General features: G+C 47.2%; 1 protein-coding gene and 1 pseudogene across 1 annotated transcript in view; one reads left to right on the forward strand and one right to left on the reverse strand.

Moving 5' to 3' along the window:
* Positions 1-19,139, reverse strand: part of LOC114710564 — a 46,316-nt pseudogene extending 27,177 nt beyond the window's left edge.
* A 41-nt stretch (positions 19,140-19,180) lies between these two features.
* Txndc5 (thioredoxin domain containing 5) overlaps positions 19,181-20,525 on the forward strand; it is a 29,718-nt gene continuing 28,373 nt past the window's right edge. Inside the window, exon 1 of the mRNA XM_028894728.2 lies at positions 19,181-19,464. Coding sequence (XP_028750561.1) covers positions 19,238-19,464 — 227 coding nt within the window. The 5' untranslated portion in view covers positions 19,181-19,237. The remainder of the gene's footprint in view (positions 19,465-20,525) is intronic.

Here is a 20,525-nt window from a genome sequence, read left to right on the forward strand (position 1 = left end):
GTCCCCAGCATTGTATAAACTGGGTGTGATGGTACACACCCGTAATATCAGAATTTAAGGACTTGAAGTTGAAGGTCATCCTCAGTTATGTAGTTTGTGACCAGCCTGGGATACGTGAGATAGAAGTGGAAGAGGAGGAAGAGGAAGGAGGAGGAGGAACAAGAGGAGGTGGGAAAAGGCACTTCTATCACAGAGCTGTGTATCAATAGGCATAAGCTGTGGTATCACCAATTATGGTGTTGTCTTAGTTAGGTTTCTATTGCTTTGAAAAGATATCATGACTAAAAAGCAAGCTAAGAAGGAAAGGGTTTATTTGGCTTACACTTCCATATGACTGTTCATTATTGAAGGAAGTCAGGACAGGAACTCAAACAGGGCAGGATCCTGGAGGCAGGAGCTGATGCAGAAGCCATGGAGCGGTGCTGCCTACTGGCTTGTTCACCGTAGCTTGCTCATCTGACCTCCTTATAGAATCCAGGACCAACAGCCCAGGGATGGCAGCACCCACCATGGGCTGGGCCCTCCCCCATTGATCACTAAATGAGAAAATGCCTTACAGTTGAACCCCATGGATGCACTTCCTCCACTGAGGCTCCTTCCTCTGATGACTCTAGCTTGTGTCAAGTTGACACACAAAACCAGCCAGAACAGGTGGTTTGAAAGAAAATGGCCCTCAAAGGGAGTGGCACTATGGAGGTGTGGCCTTGTTGGTGGAAGTTTGTAGGTGGATTTTTCTTTGGGCCACCAGCTCACAAAAGACAACATGGAGACTTATTATTAATTTTGAAGGCCTGACCTTAGCTTAGGCTTTTTCTAACTAGCTCTTATAACTTTAATTAACCCATTTAGATTAACCTATGTGCTGTCACATGGCTAGTGGCTTTTACCTCTCCTCCTGCATATATATCTTACTTCCTCTGTGTCCAGCTGGTGACCCCCCTACACTTCTTCTTCTTCTTCTTCTTCTTCTTCTTCTTCTCCTCCTCCTCCTCCTCCTCCTCCTCCTCCTCCTCCTCCTCCTCCTCCTCCTCCTTCTTCTTCTTCCCAGAGTGCTCTCTGTCCAGAAGTTCTGCCTATACCTCCAGCCTAGCTCTTGGCTGTTTAGCTTTTTATTAAACCAGTCACAGTAACATATCTTTACACCGTGTAATTAAATATCTCACAACAGAAGTGTGGGGGTGGGCTTTTAGATCTCCTTTGCTTAAGCTATGATCGGTGTGGTAAACAGTTCATTTCATGTTGCCTGTGGGTCAAAATGTGGAATTCTCAGCTCCTTCTCCAGCACCATGTCTGCCTGCATGCAATCATGTTTCCCTCTATCATCATGATAATGGACTAAAACCTTTGAAATTGTAAGCTACCCCAATTAAATGTTTTCCTTTATAAGAGTTTCCATGGAAGCCGGGCAGTGCTGGCACACGCCTTTAATCCCAGCACTTCGGAGGCAGAGCCAGGTGGATCTCTGTGAGTTCGAGGCCAGCCTGGTCTACAGAGTGAGTTCCAGGAAAGGTGCAAAGCTACACAGAGAAACCCTGTCTCGAAAAACCAAAAAAAAAGAGTTTCCATGGTCGTGGTGTCTCTTCAAAGCGATAGAAACCTTCACTAAGACACCAATCATTCATTCTGGGGATCCACGTCTCAAAAATGGCAGCATATTCTGGGGTCTGTATCACCAAGGGAAATGGTGGTTTTCTTTGATAAGGTCTTCATAATAAAGTGTCACAGTCTAGTAAGCATAAATATCAGGATTTTTTTTTTTTTTAATCAGAGATGTGGAAACTGGAAACTCAGCCAGGACTGGTTTCTCCTGAAGTCTTTCTCCTTGGCTTGCAAAAGGTATCTTCTCCCTTGTCCTCTTGTGTGACCTGTGTGTGTGTGTGTGTGTGTGTGTGTGTGTGTGTGTGTGTGTGTCTTTTAGCTCCTTCCTATAAGGACTATAAACGGCCTCACTTTACTTCATTGCCTCTTTCTTTTGTGGCCCTGTCTTCAGTCACATTCTGAGGTCCCTGGGTTTAGGATTGCAGCTCATGATAGACAGCATGTGCCGCAGCCCAGGGCTCTGAGCCCAGACCCACTCAGCCTGCCTAGGCAGAATTATAGTGGCATGACTAGGAAGGACCACTTAAGACTCTTGGGGACAATCCCCTGTGGATTTGGCTTCAGAGTCCTAAGGTAAAATTCTATCCATAACCCTACTTACATTTAAAAACCAGCTGTTAGTGTCTTACGTGAGGGACAAGCCCAGAACAGCAGAAACACTTTTCCTCCCCGGGGAAAGAGTGGATTTCTTCCTTCCCTTCTGCCAACAGAAGTTTTCAGAGTGTAGGGCATTAAAAAAAAATCCACTTGAGGGCCTCATTAGCATGCCTATTTTGCAGACAAAACCCTCTGCCAGCAAGACTTTGGCAGAACTAGCCTGTAAGTCAGAAATTCCACTTGTGAGTCTCGGTGACACAGATGTGAGTGACCACCTCGGCCGACATTCAACTCTCTGCTGGGGTCTCCAGAAACTTCCTGGCTGTATCCAGCAACCAGCCTTCCTCTGGCTGCCATGACTGTCTTCCTGGTAAGGGGAAGCCAGTGGGTCTCAGGGTTTGACTGGACAACAGGAATCATGCCACCATGTTTATAAAAAGCACAGAGGCTTGTTAATCTAGTTGAAAAGTCTTCATTACATCATTGAGGTGCGTCCTCCATTACATATACTTGATGTATTTTATATTATGTCTGACTTTCATGGGTGAAGCTATGGAATCTTCTATGTTTAGTTAAATGCCAAACAAGAAGGCACAACTGAGTAAACACCAGACACTCAGGACCTAGAATGTTGGCTCAAAGGTACACGATTTCACAGCTCTCCGGTTATTTGTACATCTTAAGAACTAAGGCTTTAAAGTAATTGCACTAGCTCAAGACAATCTGTTCTTACAGGGTCTGTGATGGTTAATATTGATTGTTAACATGGCAGGTCCTAAACTCACCTAGAAAACAAGCTTTCTGGGCATGCCTCTGAGGGATTACTTAGATTATGTTCATTGGAATGGAAGACCCACCGTAACTAGGCAGCACCTTTCCATTGGATTCCAGAATGAATAAAAAGGAGAAGGTGAGCTGAGCAGTGATAACCATAGTTCCCTGCTTCCTAACTGTGGATGCAATGTGACCTGCTGTCCCAAGTTGCCCCGCCAGGACTCTCCTGCTCTGCTGAACTGTGCCTTGGAACTAGGAGCCAAAGCAAGCCCCTTCTTTCTTAAGTTGTGTTTATCAGGGTATTTTATCACAGCAAAGGGAAAGTAACTAATGCAGTGTATTTGGTATTCATACAAATAGATTTTTAAAAAGGAGGTAAAGGGGAAATGTGGGGCATATTCCTAAAAATCTCAGCACTTGGAAGACAGAGGCAGGAGGATTGCTGCCAATTTGAGGTCAGCTTGAGCTATGTAGCAAGTTCCAAGCCAGCTAGGGCTACATAGTGAGACAACGAACACTCAGAAGGTGAAGGAGAAGAAAATGACATGCCCAGAAGAGATTGACTGTGAACCCAGAGTCTTCGTGTGTGATTGTGTGTGTGTGTGTGTGTGTGTGTGTGTGTGTGTGTGTGTGCATGCGCATGTAAATATGTACATGTGGAGGCCAGAAGTCAATGTCAAGCGTCTTTCTCAGTTGCTTCTCCATCTCCTCCCCCACCCTCTCCTGGAATCTACCTCTCTTCCTCTCCAGCACTGGGATTATAGATGTTACCATGGCACCCAGCTTTCATATGGGTCTAGAGATCCAAACTCAGGCCCTGGTGGTGCTGACATGACATAGCTACAAACCTATGAGTGCCAGGGGGAGGCATGTGGTGGTCTGAATGAGAATGGTTCCCATGGGCTCATAGACATGAACCTTTTGTCACCGGGGAGTGAAATTGTTTGAAGGGATTCGAAGGTGTGGCCTTGTTGGAGGAAGTGTGGTCTTGTTGGAGGAAGTCTGTCACTGGGGGTAGGCTTTGGTTTCAAAAGCCATTCCAGGCCCAGTCTCTGCCTCTCTCAGTCTAGGGATCAGAGCTCTCAGCTGCTGCCCCAGCACCTGCCTGCCTGCCTGCCACCATGCTCCTCACCATGAGGATAATGGACTAAACCTCTGAAACTGTAAGCAAGGCCCAATTAAATGCTTTCTCTTATAAGAGTTGCAGTGGTCATGGTGTATCTCTTCTACAACAGAACAATGACTAAGACAGCACATTAACCAACTGAGAAATTCTTCAGAATGAGAACTTGTTTCCATGGAAATATAATTGTACTAATAATTGAAGGGAGAAGAGAACATGTATTTATGTAGGATTTAAAATTTTGCATTTCTTTCACTTTTCCCTAACAGCTGTTAATAAACAATTTTAGAATTTCATTGCCAGACATTTTGGCTCAAATACAGGAAGACTGAATATGTTCCCTCAGTGAAACAGGTACAGTGAACATATGTATCTATCCATCTATCTATCATCTATCTTTCTTTCTATCATCTATGTATCTATCATCTATCTATTGATATATATGTGTATATAAGGATAGATAGATAGATACAGATAGAACATCTTTGGATATTAAGAAAAATAAACTGCTAGTTTATTAGACATTTGAATGCACAGTCCTGAGAATTTTCTTGTTTTTCAAAACCCTTTTGTTTTTCAAAGGTATATGCCAAGTTAGTCTAAATTGGTAGAGTAAGTAACACAACATTTCTAAATGCATATTTATAAAATAAAATATGACAGAACCCATGGCATCCATTATTTCAGAAAGAGGCTGTTAACTTTTGCTTGAACTAATTTATTTGTTTATTGATTGGTTGGTATTTTTGAGACAAGTTTTCTCTGTGTAGCCTTGGCTATCTTGGAACTTGCTCTGTAGACCAGGCTGGCCTCAATCTCACAGAGATCCACCTGCCTCTGCTTCCTGAGTACTGGAATTAAAGGTATACACCTTCACTACCTGGCATGAACTAATTTATTTTAAAGATTTATTTTTCTTGTTCTTGTGTGTGTGTGTGTGTGTGTGTGTGTGTGTGTGTGTGTGTGTGTTTATGCCACATGTGTGTGGGTACCCAAGGAGGCCAGCACAGGGCATTGGACCCTCTGCAGCTACAATTACAGGTGACTGTGAGCTGACTTATAATAGAATTTGTAAACAGGACTCAGGTCCTCTGCGAGAATAGCAGGTGCTCTTAACCCCGGAGCCAACTCTGTAGTGCTGAATTCCTGATTAAATTTTAAAAAATCCACAAGTATATTTTCTTTAATTGTGTGGGCAACATTTAATTTGCAATCCACAGAGGATTAAAGTGGAAAAAGGGAGACAGAAAATTCTGGTTTTTTTTTTTTCCAATTCAGAATGTGCAGTTTGGAGGAGCCATTTGCTTAAAAGCAACAACAAGGGAAAACCAAATCAAACAAATACCAGCAACAGACAGACCACTGTGCCAGGGACAATGGTACCCTCACTGAGCACAGACGTTCAAGGATGTCACTTACATCAAACTGCTCCTTCCCCACCAAACCTAAAGAAATATAAAGTTAGGCAAAACATCCATCTTCGCAGAAAGATGAAGAAATAAATCGTCAGATCAGCACTACTGAAGCCGTTTCCAAGGCCCTGGCACAGCCTTCTGGAAAGGAAAGGGGTAAAACCGTTAGCTCCATGGAGTCTGGACCTAAGGGACTGAGTTCTGAAGAAAAGGGTGGTTCATGAGAGGAACCTGGTGCCCTGAGCTAAGGTCTCCTCAGAATGTTTGTGCTGAAGCCAACAGGCTGATTTAAGGTGGCAGGGCCTCAGGGAGGTTGTTGGGGTGGGTCTCTCATGACCTGGGGTGGCATCTTTACAAAGGAAGTTCTAGAAAGCTGCCCTGCCCCTCCTGCCACGTGAGGATGCAGGGAAAAGTGATCTCTCTGAACCAGGAAGTGGGCCGTCCCCAGACACTGACCCTTTGGTTTGGGACTTTCAGTTTCCAGAACTGTAATACATTCCTATTGTTGATAAGCCACTCTGTGTGTGGTATTTTGTTACAGCACCTATGTAGATAAAGACAATCAGGAAGTGATGTGAACAATTTAAGTGCATGAACTACTAGGATCCCCTGTTGTGGGGTCAAAGGCAGTGTACAGAGATCCATGGTTATAATTAGTGAAAAATGGTGGTTAAAGTGGTGGGAATTGCCTAGTAAAATTGGACTGGAGACTTTGGAGCTGGAACCACTGCATCTAATAGGAAGCTGCTGGTAATGGGACCAGCATCCCTGGATGGTGACTGCAATGGCTCATCTTGGCTATCAACTTGACACACCTGAGAAGACACACCTTAGCTGAAGAATTGCCCCTGTCAGATTGGCCTGTGGGCATGTCTGCTAGACATTTTCTTGATTGCTAACTGATGTAGGAGGGACAGCCAACTACGGGGGGAGGTGCCATCCCTAGGTCCTGGACTGTGTAAGAGAACAGGCTGAAGGCTGCTGCTGCTGCTGCTGCTGCTGCTGCTGCTGCTGCTGCTGCTGGTGGTGGTGAATACCCTTAATCCCAGCACTCAGGAGGTGGCGGCAGGCAGATCTCTGTGAGATCGAGGCCAGCCTGGTCTACAGAGTGAGTTCCAGGACAGCCAGGGCTACCCAGAGAAACCCTGTGTAGAAAAACAAAACAAAAAGCAGGCTGAGCGAGCCAGCTGGGGGAAGCAAGCCAGTGAGCAGCATTCCTCCTTGGCCTCTGCTTCAGGTCCTGCCTCCAGGTTCCTGCCTTGACTTCCTGCCCTGACTTCCTTTGATAACAGATGGCCTGCGACCTGAGCCAGATGGGCCCTTCCCTCCCTCTAGCTGGTTTGTGAGTTCTCACACTAACCGAGGATCGAACGAAAGCAGTGCCTAACAAACTGTCACTCTTGACCGAAACAGTGGCATCTGTGTCGGAGACTGGACAGAGCAGCAGGCATGCCACAAGCCTGGTGGCCAGCAGAGGAGCTTCACCGTAGCCACAGGAGATATCACAGGGACAGAGTTCCCTCATCAACATAGCTGTGGCTAGGATGCTCTCTGCTGTACGCAGACTGATCACTCACTGGGTTAACAACAATCAGCAAGGGGGAAAAACCTATGCTATCCATAAACAATGTTCTCTCTCATGAAATCTGAGGTAGGGTTCAGAGAAAGCATATTTTTGGACTTTTTGGCAATCAGTGAACTTCAGACAACATTTTAAACCTCAATAACATTCAAGGAATAGATTCCTCATGAAATAGGATGAGTTGTGAGGTAAGTGCAGAGAGAGTTGATAAGTAAGCAGACCGTAAAAGGAAATCAATGGGGTATTGAAGAAATGGTTTAGAACCAGGAAGATAACATCAGGTTTTCAAGAAGCATTAGAAGTGGTAAAGAACATAACCCTGCCAAGAATTATTTCAGTAATGGAGAAGACACCCTGGAAGTGGCCCACATGCACACATACACACACAGAGACAGACACACCACACACATACACACCACACACACACAGACACACCACACACACCACACACATACACACACACAGCACACACACACACCACACACACACAAACACACACACACCACACACAAACACACCACACACACCACACCATAATGCAAAAAGGATAAAAGAATATGGGAATTCCTATAGTTGCACAATGGAGAGCCACGGTATGTATAGCTAATATTTTTAATTGTTTTATTTGTTTATCCTGTGTGTGTGCAGGAGTGTGTGTATGTGTGCCACAGTGTCAGAGGACAACTTAAAGGAATCAGTTCTCTTTTTTACCATGTGGGTATGAGGATCAAACGCAGGTTCTCAGGCCCATTGGCAACCCACTGAGTGCTCTCCTAGACTATCTGATACATATATATTTTAAACCACCAGAACAAATGGAAGAAGTATTATTTTAAAACATACACTTAATTATTTGTTTATTTCTCTGTGTGTGGCCGCACATGTGGTGGCCACCCAACAACTGTGGGAGAGGTTCTCTTTATCTGCCTCATGCCAGGGATCTAGTCAGGTTTGGCAGCATGGGCCTTTACTCTCTGGTCATCCTCCTATCCTGGAGAGCAATTTTTTAGGAATTAGAATGTCCAGGCACCAGGGAGATGGCTCAGCAGTTAACAGTACAAGCTGCTCTCCAGAGAACCCAGGTTCTATTCCCAACACACAACGGCAAAGCATAACCAGCTGTAACTCCAGTTCCAGGGCATCCTATGCCCTCCACTGACATCCACAGGCACTGCACGTCATGGTGCACAGACTTAAATGCAGACAAAACACCCCTCTGAGTTCAAGGCCAGCCTGGTCTACAGTGTAAGTTCCAGGACAGCCAGAGCTACACAGAGAAACCCTGTTTTAAAATACTAAAAAACCAAAACAAAACAAACAAAAAAACCAGATAGGCCAGCATGTATTAAGTAAAATGAAGAGCATGAGGGACAGAACACACCCTGGCTAAAGTTCACAAACCTGTATGAATATAAACATATAAATAAACAGCACCATCCAGACTCTGAAGGAAGTCCCACACAGGGAGAGGAAGAAGGAAAGAGGCTGCCTTTGGAGCATCAGAGGTACCCTACTTTGTACAATATAGAGTAAAAGGCAATGAGGCAACATTGAGGGGGAAAACTTGTGACCCCAAATTCCTCACAGTCAGGTTGCTCTTTACATGTCAAGAGCAGAGAGATTCACAGAGACCCGATTCAGTGAGACCTGGGTGGATGTGCATCGGTATATTCTTTGTGGAGGGAAGAGGAGCCACAGAGGCAATCTGGGGCCACTCAAGCTGTGCTCCACAGGCCAGCAGAATCCTGTCACGGGGGGTGGGTGGGTGGGGTGCTTCTTAGAAATCCCAGGGATCATGTCATCATGAACTTGGTTGATCAGTTGACAGGCACTGCACCCATACAAGACAGGCCCTCTCACTAGTGAGTCACCAATGGGGGACAGGCTCATGAGCCCCAACCCCTGACTGCTGAACTATTGGTTCCTGACAGACTTTGGGATGGAGGTGCCATTGTCTTCAGTTGTGTTCACACTGGTGAAATCGCCAGGCTCCAACGGACAGATCCAGTCCCAAGGCCACACAGGCAATGTGGTCAAACCCAGAGAGACACAAAGAAAGCATAAACACATGAATGTGGGGAAGAAATTAGTAGGGAAGAAGAGAAGTGGGCAGGATGGGAGGGAGGAAGATAATTAGAATGCATTATATAAATGTATGCAACTTTCAGTACTTTTTTTTTTTTTTTTTTTTTGGTTTTTCGAGACAGGGTTTCTTTGCATAGCTTTGCGCCTTTCCTGGAGCTCACTTGGTAGCCCAGGCTGGCCTCAAACTCACAGAGATCCTCCTGCCTCTGCCTCCCGAGTGCTGGGATTAAAGGCGTGCGCCACCACCGCCCGGCAAGTGTATGCAACTTTCAAAGAACTAATTTAATTAATAAAAAGTACCACCCCACCCCCCACCCCACCCCACCCCACACATGCACGCACGCACGCACGCACGCACAATCCCAGGCATAATCTCAGACCCACTAAATCAGAATCTGAAATTTGTCAAGCTCTCCATGTGACTTATCTGCACATTAAAATCTGAGACCTCAGGCTGAGGAGGTGGTCTCAGTGGGTGGGGGCTCTTGCTGTGTGAGCTTGAGGACCGGAGTTGAGATCCTCAGCACGCACATGAAAAGCTGTGACAGCGCCATGCACCTGTAACTGTGGTGTCGGGGGCGTGGCAGAGGCTGGAAGATTGCTGGGGCTTGCTGACCTAAAGGAAAGCTAGCAAGCTCCAGGTTCAGCGGACAGCCATAAAGGAGGATGCTCAAGGTCCTCCTTTGGCCTTTGAGGGCAAATGGATGTGTATCCAAATGTGTGAGAGCAGGGTGGGGAATGCAACAGTAAACCAAGCATTTGATCAAAGTGTAAACTGAGGACTGTAACAAACATCCAAGCGGAGTATGCAGAATCAAGTCTCTCCTCTCTCTCCGCCTCTTCCCCCAACCCCGTGTGTGATGTGTGTGGTGTGTGTGTGTGTGTGTGTGTGTGTTGAGGGGACGGGGACTGGGGGTGTGCATGCCATGGCATCTGTGTGGAAGTCAGAGAACAGCTTAGGGGAACTAGTTCTCTCCTTCCACCACATGGGGTCTAGAGACTGAACTTAGTTGGCCAGGCTTGGCAGCAGCCCTCAGTGCACCATCTCACCAGCTCCATAGAATCAAACCTTAATAAATTAATGTTGCCGGGCAGTGGTGGCGCACACCTTTAATCCCAGCACTAGGGAGGCAGAGGCAGGTGGATCTCTGTGAGTTTGAGGCCAGCCTGGTCTACAGAGTGAGTTCCAGGAAAGGCGCAAAGCTACACAGAGGAACCCTGTCTCGAAAAACCAAAATAGATAGATAGATAGATAGATAGATAGATAGATAGATAGATAGATAGATATAGATATGGAGGGCTGACATATATGTTTATATAACTGCAGGACACTTTTCCAGGTTACCTTGAGCCACCCCCTTCCTATAGATCTTTCTTATATGCTTTAAGAATAATTGTAGAATGTACTGGAAATAGCCTTGAGAGAGGAAAAACTGCCTCAAATTACCTGGCTCTTGGTCCTTGGTTCAAGGTAACATCTTTTTTTTTGGGGGGGGTTGTTTATTTGTTTGATTTTGAGAAGGATTCTCTGTGTAACCCTGGCTGTCCTAGTGCTCGCTCTGTAGACCAGCTTGACCTCTAACTCAGAGATCTGCCTGCCTCTGCCTCTGCCTCCCTAGTGCTGGTGTTAAAGGCGTGTGCCACCACTGCCTGGCATTCAAGGTAATATCTTGACTTAAGGGGGAGTTTCCTGGGATAGCCTAAGCTTTGTTCCTCTCTCCCAAGAGGCATGTCCTTCAAAGCTCAACCCAATGTGTCACCTGGGCTCTGAGATATCTCATTCAGACAGTCTGACTTCTTTTTTCTGTCCTTAGCTGTGAAGAACTATGGCAAATGCAACCTAGACTTCACCTGCTAATTTTTAGACCTTGTGTAATGGTACACAATGGGTCATAGTCTGGGTACTGGTACACAGTGGGTGGTAGTCTGGGTACTGGCACACAGTGGGTGGTAGTCTGGGTACTGGTACACAGTGGGTAGTAGTATGGGTACTTCGTCCCTTACTGCTTATCGGCAAGTAGTTGATCTGCTCCATGTCACTTGTCACCTGTGAGTGCGCTCTGTCCCCAGACACAAGCAGGTTAGTAACAGGCACACAGCTCTGCAGTAATGTAAGGCAATACCTTGAAAATAAATGCTGTCAAAAACATAAAATAGAGAGATGGAAAGAATGGGTAAGAGAGCTGGACATGGTGGTGCATGCCTTTAATCCCAGCACTTGGAAGGCAGAGGCAGGCGGATCTCTGTGAGTTCAAGGCCAGCCTGGTCTACAGAGTGAGTTACAGGACAGCTGAGGCTACACAGAGAAACCCTGTCTTGAAAAAACAAAAAATAAAAAATACAAATAAAAAAGAAAGAGAGAAAAAAGAATGGGTAGAGACAAAAGTGGGTTGCTATTAAAACAGTGAGAGGAGCTGTATTGATAATCATTGATTCAAAGAACATAGAAAGTATAAGAAACCAAGGGGAGTGGGTAGGGGGGGAAGGCTGGGGGCAGGAGGAGGGAGGAGAGGGGAATCTATGGTTGATATGTAAAAATGAATAGAAATGTTCTTAATAAGAAAGAAAAAAAGAAACCAAGATCCTTCTGAGCTCTCATTATACTCAGATAGAATATTCTAATGATCATCTTCCCAGAAAGTCGGTTTAATATTTATAAACAGGACCATGCCACAGAGATGTTTTAAACCTACCCATTGAATCTGATGCCTTGTTGTATTTGTTCCTGCTATTTGTTAATTCAACTCCCCCTGCCCCATGTTATGTAGCCCAGGCTATCCTCAAACTCTCTATGTAACCAAGGCTGCCACTGAACACCTGACCCTTCTGCCTAAGCCTTCCAAGTTCTGGGATTACAGGAATGGACTACCATGCCTAATGGTATACTTACTTAAATTCAAAATATCTAACAAAAAATAGCAGCAAGGGAATCTTTAAAATTAAAATTACAAAAGTAGTATGAAGATATGCTTATTGCAGAAAATTCAAATTCAAATGTGTATGTGATGTGTTTGTGTATACATATTCATGTGTGTGTACACACATGTGGAGGCCAGAGGTTGATGGTGGGTATCTTCCTCTGTCAGGATCCACATCATCATCATCGTCATCATCATCGATTGGAGATAAGGTCTGTTATTGAACATGACTTCCCCAATTTGGCAAGACAAGTAGGCCGGTGAACTCCAGGGTCCCTCTTTTCTTTGCTTCCCCAGTGCTATGATTACTGGCCTATGCCACCATGTCCTTTATACATGGGTGCTAAAGATTGGAGCTGGGGCCTCATGCCAGTGTAGTGAATACTTTAGTCACTGGGCCAATACCATGTAATTTAGGTTTTAATTGTTCCCTGGTGGTCTATGTGGTAATGCCTTGGTCACCCTCCTGAAATACTGTTGGGAGCTGGACAAAACTTGAAGAAACAGAGCATCATGGGAAGTCCTTAGGTCGTTAAGGGTGTGTCCACAAAGGCAATGGCGGCCCCCCTCCCCATTTTCTCCTTTGCTTCCCAGCCATGAGGTGAGTGGCATTGCTTTAGTGAATGTTCTTGCCATGACATCATGACGTGTGTCACCTCAGGCCCACAGCCAGAGGCCAACAGAGAGCCAAAACAAACTCTACCTTTTATAATTAAATTATATTAAGCACTTAGCATAGAAGGAAGCTGACTAATCCACATAGAATATGATGTCTCAGTAAATGAATTGACAGGTAATTCACTGAAAATTATTAACAGGTCAAAGAGTTAATGGACTCACATATTTTATGTTCATAGCTGAGTATTACAACTTCTAAGATATCACATTATTTGGCTAACTTAGATGATATGATCCAGTATTATTATGTCTCTTATACATTCACTCTGTTGCTTCTCTGCCTCTGCTACTCCACTTGGCCATGATGCAAGATGACTAAACCCATCTCTCTGTATGCTCTGGGGATGAACCGTACAGCAGAACATGCCTGGCATGTCACAATGGCTGGACCCTCGAAGCCACTGGCAATAATGTTCAACTACCCTGATCCGTTCACTGCCCATTCATTTCTAGACCTCCATTTCAGACCTTCTCCGCCCTTCCAAACCTCAAATACGTCCTCTATCTTCAGTTTACACTCCAGATATCGCTTCCCATTAAAGCAAGAAAGTGGAAGATGCTGGAAGAGGACGGATGCAAGCTCCCCAAACCATCATCCGCCTGTCTCTCTGGTTCTATCCTTACCCATTGAGTTTGCTCACATCACAGGCAACATCCATGCCCTATGGAAAGCTGAGGTTCCTGTTCACCTGGTGACATCCCTGTACACTCATTCAGCTTCAAGTCATCATTCTTGTGATGCAAAGTCAGGTGAATTGACTTTTCCTTCATGTTAAGAAATCAAAACCGCCTTGGTCCCCCTCCTTACTTTCTTACTTAACAAGATAAGTTCTTGAAAGTGCCATGTACCCCAGTTATCCCCAGTTCCTCTTTGAGCTCTCAAAGCTGCTCCCATCAGATTTGCATTGTACCTCCTGAAACTACTGTTCTCAAGGTCACCATTGACCTATACATTGCTTATCTATTTTCCCTACCAGAGGGTAGCTTGTCTGCTTGTTGGCTAAGTTGGGACACATTTAAGAATGATTGGAGATGCTAATAAGGATTGAACTATTCAAAGAGAACCTTCCTTAGACTGAATAAACCTAGTGGGTTTTTTTTGTTTGTTTATTGTTGTTTTTCTTTTTGTTACAAGGTTTCGTGTAGCCCAGGCTGCCATCAAGCTTGATATGTACCTAAGGGTGTCCTTGAATTCCTGATCCTCTTACCTCCTGTACCTTTCTTGTGCTGGGGGTAGCACATGCATGCATGAGTGTTCATACCTACCTAGTAGAGTTTATTTAAACAATGCAAAACAAGAATTATCCACAAACCAGGCAGCTAGCAGACCCTGGCACCCCCAGCCAACAACGTCATCTGACAGCATTTACAAGAAATCAGAAGTGAGGCGTAGTCTTTACTGGCTACAGCTTAGTCAACCAATCAGTCAATGGATTACAGCTTCATTAGATAATTAGCTTCAGGGCCTCCAGCAACCAACCAAAGCTTAGTCACTGTGGCTAACTTCTGTGTTGGTTTGGGCCGTTTGCCTGCCCTGTGTAGGAACCCAGTTCAAACCAACAGTCTTCTGCAAATTGGAATTAACAAAACCAAGTCACTAGGCATGAGCTGGGACTGTTCACAGAAACTCAAGATCTGCTGGTAGATTTGAGACAGCTGCTCACTGCTTCCTTGTTAATTCTATTTGTGTCTCCATTTGGATAACAGTGATCAGGCCTTCCTCCTCCTTCCTGGTTGCTCCTTGTCAGTCTTTCCCCTATTTTTCCTCAGCTGCTGGTTTTGAAACATTAAGAGACCACCCCCCCCCTCGGGCTTGGCCCTTGTACCTCTCAGACTCCCACAGTGATCTCACTCCATCTCACGGCTTTAAAGGCTACCTCCACCCTAATGCTTCTTAAACGACCTGGCCCACACCTCTTCCCTGGACTGGAATATCTGTGTGCCAACTCCAGGGACCTGCACACATCTCCAGTTCCTGTGTTCAGTGCTGAGTGACTCTGACATCCAAGCCTCTTCATAGTTCCACTGGTGACAACTCAGTTCTCCTGGTTGCTACGGTAGCTAAACCCAACAAAGTCACCTTGACTCCTCTCTGTCCCACAGCTCTCAGCCCACAGCTGCCCACTCAGCAATCCTGTTGGCAGTTACATCAAAACAGCTATGGGATCCAACCGCTTCTCATCACCTAGTACTGCCTCCACCCCGGCCTAAGTCATAGGCATCTCCTGTGGCACAACTGTGACAGCTCCCTCACTGGTCACTTAACATCTGCCCTAGCGATGCTGTTGACACAGAAGCCAGATCATGTCGTGATTCTGCTGACAGTCCTCTAGGGACATCCCTGTCAGTCAGGGAAGCCACATTCACATTGCACACTGCCTCATCCTGTGCCCGTGACCCCTCACTACCCCCAGTAACACTTGTCCCTCAATTTATTCTACTCAAGCGTTCTCGTAGATGCGGTTCTCAGAGCTAAACTGTTCTTCCTCCAAATGCTCTTCTGTGCTATTCTCTACCTTCTCTTAGAAGTCTAAACCCTGTCATCTTGAACCCCGACCCTTAATACCCCCTTCCCTATTTGCCCTTTGCATTTACCACCGATAAAATGTTTCTCTCCCTCTGTTGTTCCCTCCTCCCTCTTCCTCCCCTCTTTCATTCTTTCTTCCAGGGCTGGGTTTGAACCTAGGTCAGTACACATGATAGGCAAGCACTTGACCTCTTGGCTGGTGAAATGGCTCGGCCAGTAAAAACTCTTGCACAAGCCTGACAACCTGAGCTTGATACCCAGAACCATGGTGGAAGAAGAGAATCAACTCCCCAAAACTGTCCTAGGACCCCCAAATGTATACCTTGGCTCATGTGCCTGCACACACACACACACACACACACACACACACACACACAGAGAGAGAGAGAGAGAGACAGAGACAGATAGACAGATAGACAGGCAGACATAGAGACAGGGATGAACAGAAATGGAGAGACAGAGACAGAGGGGATAAAAATAAATTTTATATATTTTGGAGGGGTATAAACATAGTATTCGCCAAACATGGTTGAGTCAGAACCTGACTTTTAAGAAAATACCGACTTCCACATGCTCCTCAGTCCAGCCATAACCTCCTCCAAGAGCACCAGAGGCAGCACCACTGAATCGCAGTGCTTCCAAGCCTTGGGAGTTGGGCCAGGGCATCCATATTGTCTTTAAGAACTATGTGATTCCAGGCCAGCCAGAATGGAGAACTGCTGTGTTAGTCAAACCATTTTCCTGGATTCTGAGTTTGGACTAGTCTTCTGGGATTCAGGCAGTCCATTAAAGCTGTCTCCTAAGCACCGTTAGAGAAATGTACCTTCATGCCAAACCAGGACATCACAGATCCACAGAGATTGCTGTCAGTGATGGCTAGCAGGGGAAGATTGGCAGGACCCCGGGTGATGGTTGGTAAGCTTGTGCCTCTGTCTGCTGGCCCTGTGTGCAGGGGTTCTGTGGGAGGAGGACAGAGGAGCTTCCGTGGAAGCATTCAGCAGTCAAAGGGCTGAGAGGTGATGGGTGGGAAGAAGACCCAGCATCAGTACAGATTCAGGACCATGGGGGAGTGGGAGCCAGGCTCCATGGACTTCACCAGACAACACAGATCTCAATGGTCTCACCATTCTTTCCACAGGGAAAGTTTCTATTGCCTCCCTGCTGTCCACAATGATCTCATATGGATTTCAAAAGCTTTTCTCTTCCATTAGAGTCCTGAATCTATTATGTTATAATGTGTTTGTCTGTGCTTATTAACTATTCAGGAGGCTGTGTTGTCCAAGAGCTTATGTGGGTAATGAGTAAATATTAAGTTTCTTACACTATTTTAAAACACTGAAGATGGCTGAGTGATTCCAAGCTGAGAAATTGCATCGTTCTTTAGATTTTTTTCCTGGGGAGTGATCACAATAATCTTCTCTTTGACCTCCTCTCCATCTCTCATATTTGAGCAATCATAAAAGTTAATTTCTAAAAAAAGAACATAATTTCTCTCTAGAGAGGCACCAAGAATGCTGTGGCAAAGTTAGAACAGCCGGATGTATTTACTTTCGGTCCTTGCTTAAAAGTAGCATTTTCAGCCCAATAATAACTCAGGATGCACCTGTTAAGATAGTTCAAGTGGTGGCATTTCAGTTTCTGAGCTTTTTGTGGGGTACTCTTTTCAGAGTGCTATTTTAGGGGTTCATGGCACTGTGAGGAGGTGGAACCTGAAAGCTTCAGTTTCGTCCATTTGATAGTGATTCCTCCTGCTTCCATTTTCATGGGATGCCCTGGGACACAGAAAGCTTTGGAACCAGGAGGCTTCACCGGGCACCCCACAAATAGCTGCTAGAAGGAACCACAACCCCACGAAGGCTTAAGATGCGCAGTCAGAAGATGGTGTGCCAGGATGTCTTTGTTCAGTAATGGCCCCCATGTTCACTGCTTGTCTTCTTAGGACACCTTCTCAAGGAAGTCAGCCTCTGAGAGTAAACAGCTAGGATTTTCCATTTGTTCATTTCATGAACAGGTGCTGGGCATCAGACATCTTTACAATCCTCACGCCATGGAGCTCTGACACTGAGCAAGGTCTGCCACACAAAGAAACGATAGCATCAGGGACCAATGTCCTGTTCACAGCCTGGAAAGGATAAAGTGTCACAGGTGCACAGTGCAGGAGTTCTTTCCTTCTGGGGTCAGACAAGTCCTTCTTGGAGCTAAGTTGTGGGGTGCTGTCTTCCAAGGAGGTGTGCACAGCTATGGGAATGCAGGAGGTCTCCAAGAGAGTGAGTGTAGACAGCAGGCGTGTTGGAGGCCAAGCCCTGAGAGGGTAACATGGAGAGGGAGCCTGAGTAGTGTCTAGAGAAGCAAATCAGAGAAGCTGAAGAGGACGGCAGACTCGGGTGTGTGAGTGTCACCCATTCAGGTGCAGTGGGGGTCCACTGTGTCAACACTGCAGAGGAGCTCAGGGAGCTGAAGAGAATGGCGTGTTCACGATCAGACTGGGATGCCTTTGTGTAACTTTGCTTTCTGCCACTACAGTGAATACCTGAGACATAGAAACAGAGAACTATTTTGACTCACAGGCTTGGAGCTTTTGGGCAATGACGAATCATCTCAGTGCTTTTAGGCCTGTGGTGAGATAGCACCACATAGGGCTATACACCTCCTCACCTCAGGAGCCAGGGAATGAGAGGTGGGGATCCTGAGATTGCCTGTGAAGATGCCCCCTGCCCCAATGATCTTACAACCTCCCACTCCCACCTGTGAAAGAGCCAGGACCTCCTACCAACACCGCTCTGGATCTCCAACACATGGACCCCATGCAGGACATTCAAGACCCGAATCGTAGCATCTTTACTCGGATATTAGAAACAGAGAACAATCTAGATTTCCTTTGATGATGGAGTTACAGATGATGCCAGTTTCCCCTGTTGCTAACCCAAGAATAAAGTCTTTCAGTTTAGGGAGGCTGAGACTAATAAAGGATCAGGTAATTCTCAGAAATGCTGCTGAGACGTCCCAATAAGGGATCACTTCTTACAACATCAGTTTCTTTTTCATCTACATAGAGCGCAGCGCTAGGAACACTCTCAAGTGTTCCTATTGGTTGTTTCACTCTCCCTAATTTAATTTCAGGTTCTCAGGGCAGGGCTGGGAGCGTGGATTGCCACCTGCCATAAGATTCGAGTGTTGGCGTGAGTTACACCTCAGCCCAGGCAACGGCTCTCAGGCAAGCACAAGGCCGGTTCAGCCGAGCAGCAGTTGGCATTCATTTTTTTGTAACCAGGGTGAGTTAGGACACATAGGGCATAGCCAGTGCAGGAAGGAGGGGCCGCTGTGACTGCCTCTCCTTTTCACCCTAAGTGAAGGCAGGGCTGAATAACAGAGGTGCTCCTGGGAAGTGGTTTCATCACACCCCCTGAGGCCAGGCCCTCAAATCACAGTTCAGCTCTGGCTAAGAATCTTGACTCATGAGAGTGAAACCCCACCCACTTTTGCCCATTTTCCTCCTTTCTGCTGACAGCAGCTCAGCTTGGTCCTGAAATCTCGGGGTCTTGGTGTGTGATTAGGTCAACAGAGGCTGCCACTGACCGGCGCCTTCACTGCATGGCCTCTACGTTCCCAACAGGGAAACGAAGGGAATAAGGCTGCCGAGGGGCTTGGGAAGGTGGAGGAGCTCGGCGAGATGGACCGGAATCGGATTGGGATAGCCCTGGAGGTGCTGCACGAAGGACCTCAGGATCTGAGCGACCTCTTCCTGGCTGCTTTTAGGAGAACGCAGCAAGTTGCCCCGGGAGGTCGGACAGGCCAGGGGCGTGCCTCTGAGAGTTGGGGCGTGGTTGAGGCGGGGCTCTGGCATGGAGGCGTGGTTATGCGGTCGTGGGAGGAGCCGGGGCGGGAGGTGGCGCCGCGGAGGGGACCCGCGGCCCCGGGCGAGAGCTCGCCAGCCCCGCCGCGATGCCCCCGCGCCCAGGACGCCTCCTCCCGCCGCTGGCCGGAATGCCGGCCCTGGCTGCGCTCCTACTGCTGCTCGGCGCGCGCAGGGGTGCCCGGGCCCAGGAGGCGGCGGCGGCGACGGACGGCGGAGCCGAGCAGGACCCGCACGCTAAGCACCTGTACACGGCCGACATGTTCACGCACGGGATCCAGAGCGCCGCGCACTTCGTCATGTTCTTCGCGCCCTGGTAACTGCAGCTCCCGCAGACCGGCGGGACCGGAGACCGGGGGAGGGCGCGGGCTGTGCGGGGGGCGTGGGCCGCTGCGCTCGGGCCTCGCCGCTGACGTGGCGCTAGCCGCCGGGCCGAGCGCGAGGAAGGGCGGGCCCCGAGGGGAGTCCCGGAAAGGCCTCTCCGCCCCGCCACTCTGCTGGAGCCCAGACATTGCCCCCCCCCCCCGCGCGCGCACACACAGGCGCGCGCGCACACACACACACACACACACACACACACACACATATGCACACACACAAGTCCCCTGCCCAGCTCCCCCAAACTTCCTGTGCTGGCCGGACGCGGCGGGAGCCCGGCGACCACGTGCCCTAGCCTGGAGGGTCCTCCCTGCTGGCCCTTCCATACTGGGTTGAATTGAAAAATCTAAGGCCTTTCCGAAATGTGATTTCCCACTCTGTGTCGAGGGTGGGAAGAGATAACCTAGATAGAGGAGTTGGGGGTACCCCGACCCCTGGGAGCCCAGAGTAAGTGCCAGTTCTGGAGTCCCCGCTGCACACTGGAGTGGATATGAGCTGTGTTCCCAAGGCCTTTAACTCAAGGCTGTCTTCTGTCACCTCCTGTCCTTTGCTCTTTCTGGGGCCCGGTCAGTTGGAAGGTGTGAGGTGAGGTGGAAGTTTTTGTAGAAGTCATGCATCTTCATGCTTCCTTTCTCCAGTTGGGGCTTCCTGGTGCACCTAGCTGCTTTCAATCAAGAGTACTGTACCTCAGGAATTGTTCTAGACACAGCAGTGCTTTTCTGTTGGGGCCTAGATGCTCGGAGAAGTTCTCTCTGATCCAGAGCAGAAAGCAGTGTTTAGAGTTTAGCCGCCTGAGATGTGGGGATGTGCTGGCTGCGTTTATTGCTGAGCAAAGTACTCTTCCCCTAGCTCAGCAGAGACTCGTGAAGGAAAGGGGTTAAGCGGTTAAGAAAAATGTATTTGTGGAATCCAACTTATTCAGTGATTGTGCCTTGTCCAAAGTGGGAGAAACTTTCCTTTTAACCCTATAGTGGGTTATTTTTGCATTTCAATTCATTT

Source organism: Peromyscus leucopus, chromosome 5, assembly GCF_004664715.2.
Source record: "Peromyscus leucopus breed LL Stock chromosome 5, UCI_PerLeu_2.1, whole genome shotgun sequence".
Classification (NCBI taxonomy): Eukaryota; Metazoa; Chordata; class Mammalia; order Rodentia; family Cricetidae; genus Peromyscus; species Peromyscus leucopus.